General features: G+C 30.1%; 1 protein-coding gene across 3 annotated transcripts; it reads right to left on the bottom strand.

Moving 5' to 3' along the window:
* Positions 1-334: 334 nt before the first annotated feature.
* On the bottom strand, positions 335-2,204 carry LOC112054842 (39S ribosomal protein L32, mitochondrial). 3 transcript variants are annotated; one of them, XM_024094756.2, is made up of 5 exons: positions 2,145-2,204; positions 1,901-2,026; positions 1,525-1,761; positions 614-744; positions 335-530 (listed from the first exon to the last, which is right to left on the bottom strand). In XM_024094756.2, exons 2-5 carry the CDS (start codon positions 1,983-1,985, stop codon positions 393-395), a joined length of 591 nt encoding a protein of 196 aa, XP_023950524.2. In that variant the 5' UTR covers positions 1,986-2,026; positions 2,145-2,204; the 3' UTR covers positions 335-392. The 3 variants fall into 3 exon arrangements, with proteins under 3 accessions (XP_023950524.2, XP_023950525.2, XP_052740517.1); XM_024094757.2 differs by having other exon boundaries at positions 1,901-1,991; positions 2,145-2,198; XM_052884557.1 differs by having other exon boundaries at positions 1,901-2,002; positions 2,145-2,183.
* Positions 2,205-2,552: the final 348 nt, after the last annotated feature.

Here is a 2,552-nt window from a genome sequence, read left to right as displayed (position 1 = left end):
GTTGTGGTCAACAAGGAACATTATTTATTTAATACCTAAATATCATCTACAATGTCGAGTTGTGTGTCGGAAGTGTAAAAATTGCAACATATGTAAATAATGGAATTAAAGACAAAGTTGTGCATGTTCTCAGTTCAAATCACCACAAAAAGTGATCTGAATAATAGGCTACACTATTATTCAGATCACTTTTTGTGGTGATGTTGTAGGGACATATAAAATTATCATTGTATTGTGGCCATAGATTTAAGAGTCAATTTTGGCCTTTGTAGTGATTTTAATTTTTTGAAGTTGTTACTGTACTTTATGTTTGTTAATCCAAGAACAAACCACATTTATAATCTGTATCAATTTTTATTTTATATTTTACTTCCTACTTTTTGAATATACTGCTAAGCTAAGTCTGTAGGTTTAACATCTTTAGATTCTGATGGTTGCTGTGTTGTTTTCTCCAAAAGATTTTTACTAAACCATTGTGGTCTATCTTTCTTCATTTCAATGATCCTTTTCCCTCGCCAAAACTCTTTGGGCTGAAAAGTTTAATAAAATACAATTGATCAAAATACACAATTTTTTTTAATGCTAACTCAATTACAATAATTAATTAAAATACCTGATCTGGTAAACTTTCTCCATTATATAATACAATCACATCATTTTCAATTGGTTTTTGGTTGCCCAATTTCTGCTGTATTTTATCTTGAATTTCCTTTGTTTCTGCTTCCACTTTTTTATAACAGTGAGCTGGAATATAATAGGTATCATATTTAGATTTTAAAAGATTACAGATTATATTTCAATAATAATAATCAAAACAATAATATTATACAGTGGGTGTGATTACAAGCTAGCAACATAGAATTAAGGGCACATTATAAACATAATTTAACCACCAAAAATGTAACATGAACTTAGTGCTATTTTTTTATGCAGAAAAAAAATTATGTATCTAGACTCATTATTTTCAGCCCATGGAAGTCACAGAACTTCTAAATAAGAGAAACTTCCTTGAGTTGCATGCAATAATAAAATTAAATATATAAAAATATATGGATGATTCAACACTTAAAAGTCTGGCCGCTCAGAGTTTGCATTTCTGACAGGTCATGATCAAAGGGTTATCATTAATTTGTCTCATCTTTGTAGTGATGAGACAAAATAATGAGGCAATTACATAATGTTTGTCCCTTTGGATCACGACCTGTCAGAAATATGAACACTGAGCTGCTCGACTTTCAAGTTATCACATGCTCAAAAAAGGTTTCTGTATATAACTACCAGCCTATAGGTTACTATAGAGCCTCCCTACCTTTTTCCTTAGGTTGATGATGTTTACTCTTGTAATAATCATTATCAAGTGAAACACCACCAACTCCAGGCTGAAATTTTTTCAGAAGAAGGAAAAATTCGATATATCCGCCCAGCCAAACTCAAACCCAGGATCTTTTGACCTGTAACCACTTTGGTTAACTACTGGATCAAGGCACTGCACTTACTGATAATATATATTAATAAAAAATTTACCACATAGATGGCCTCGCTCATGGTAATGTCCGCAGCTGTTACACACAATGATGTTTGTTTTAGGTACCAGCATTTTCCATGTATACTCTGGACTGCCAAATTTTCTCTTCAACCTTTTTTCCACTGTTCTTCTAAATTTAGGCACTGCTAATAGAATCCCATCTCCAACAATATCTTTTATGGAAAACTTCTTAGGTTCTGGTAATCTTTTTTCATAAGTATATGCCAAAGCTAACTCTAGAAAATGCAAATACAATGCATTACAACAAATATAAATATAGAATTATTATATATATGTGCTTTAAGCTTACTAACAAATATGTATTTTGATATTTAAGATCTAACATGAAACATAAAATAAATGGTTTAAGCATACCTCTCGGTGGTAATCCAAATATTTGAAGAATATTTTTCTCTACATTCTTTATTATATTTTTCAAGTGGTGTACACGGGAAATCATTTTCACCTTAAAACAAACTAATAGTATTGGATGACTCCTGCCTGTGAAGCAAGGAACATATTTACTCAGGAGTGTGAACATAATAACCTACAGTGTGGTTAATGAACTACTTTCTAGTATTCATAGGTTTATATTTGTAAGCTTGATTTTATATCTCACCTTGCAATTACTTTCACAAATATGAAAAATCTTTTATTTGATTTCTGAAAAATAAAATATTAGGTTATTTAATTCTAAAATAAATGCTAAGAATGACATTGACACTGACAGCTTGGTAACAATAGGTCAATAAAATTATATTCTGTGGATTTCCACTATTTCCCGTAGTGCTGCCATTATTTATTTAAATATTCTCCTAGTCTTCCGCTATTTTGTGGACTAAGCCAACGATAAACAAAAAATAATATACAAAAGCTTTGAATTTTAGGTTATAGATTATAGAAAATCTTTATCATAAATATAGTTTTGATAAATTTAAATATTTAATCATCACTTACTTTTAGAGTTTACTGTGTATTGGGAAACAAATATTTCTAAAGGCTACACTGTCATCATCCTTATTAACAT

The sequence above is a fragment of the Bicyclus anynana genome, chromosome 12, assembly GCF_947172395.1.
Source record: "Bicyclus anynana chromosome 12, ilBicAnyn1.1, whole genome shotgun sequence".
Taxonomy (NCBI): domain Eukaryota; kingdom Metazoa; phylum Arthropoda; class Insecta; order Lepidoptera; family Nymphalidae; genus Bicyclus; species Bicyclus anynana.
Note: the sequence above shows the minus strand (reverse complement) of the source record. Positions and strands in the feature narration are given on the sequence as shown.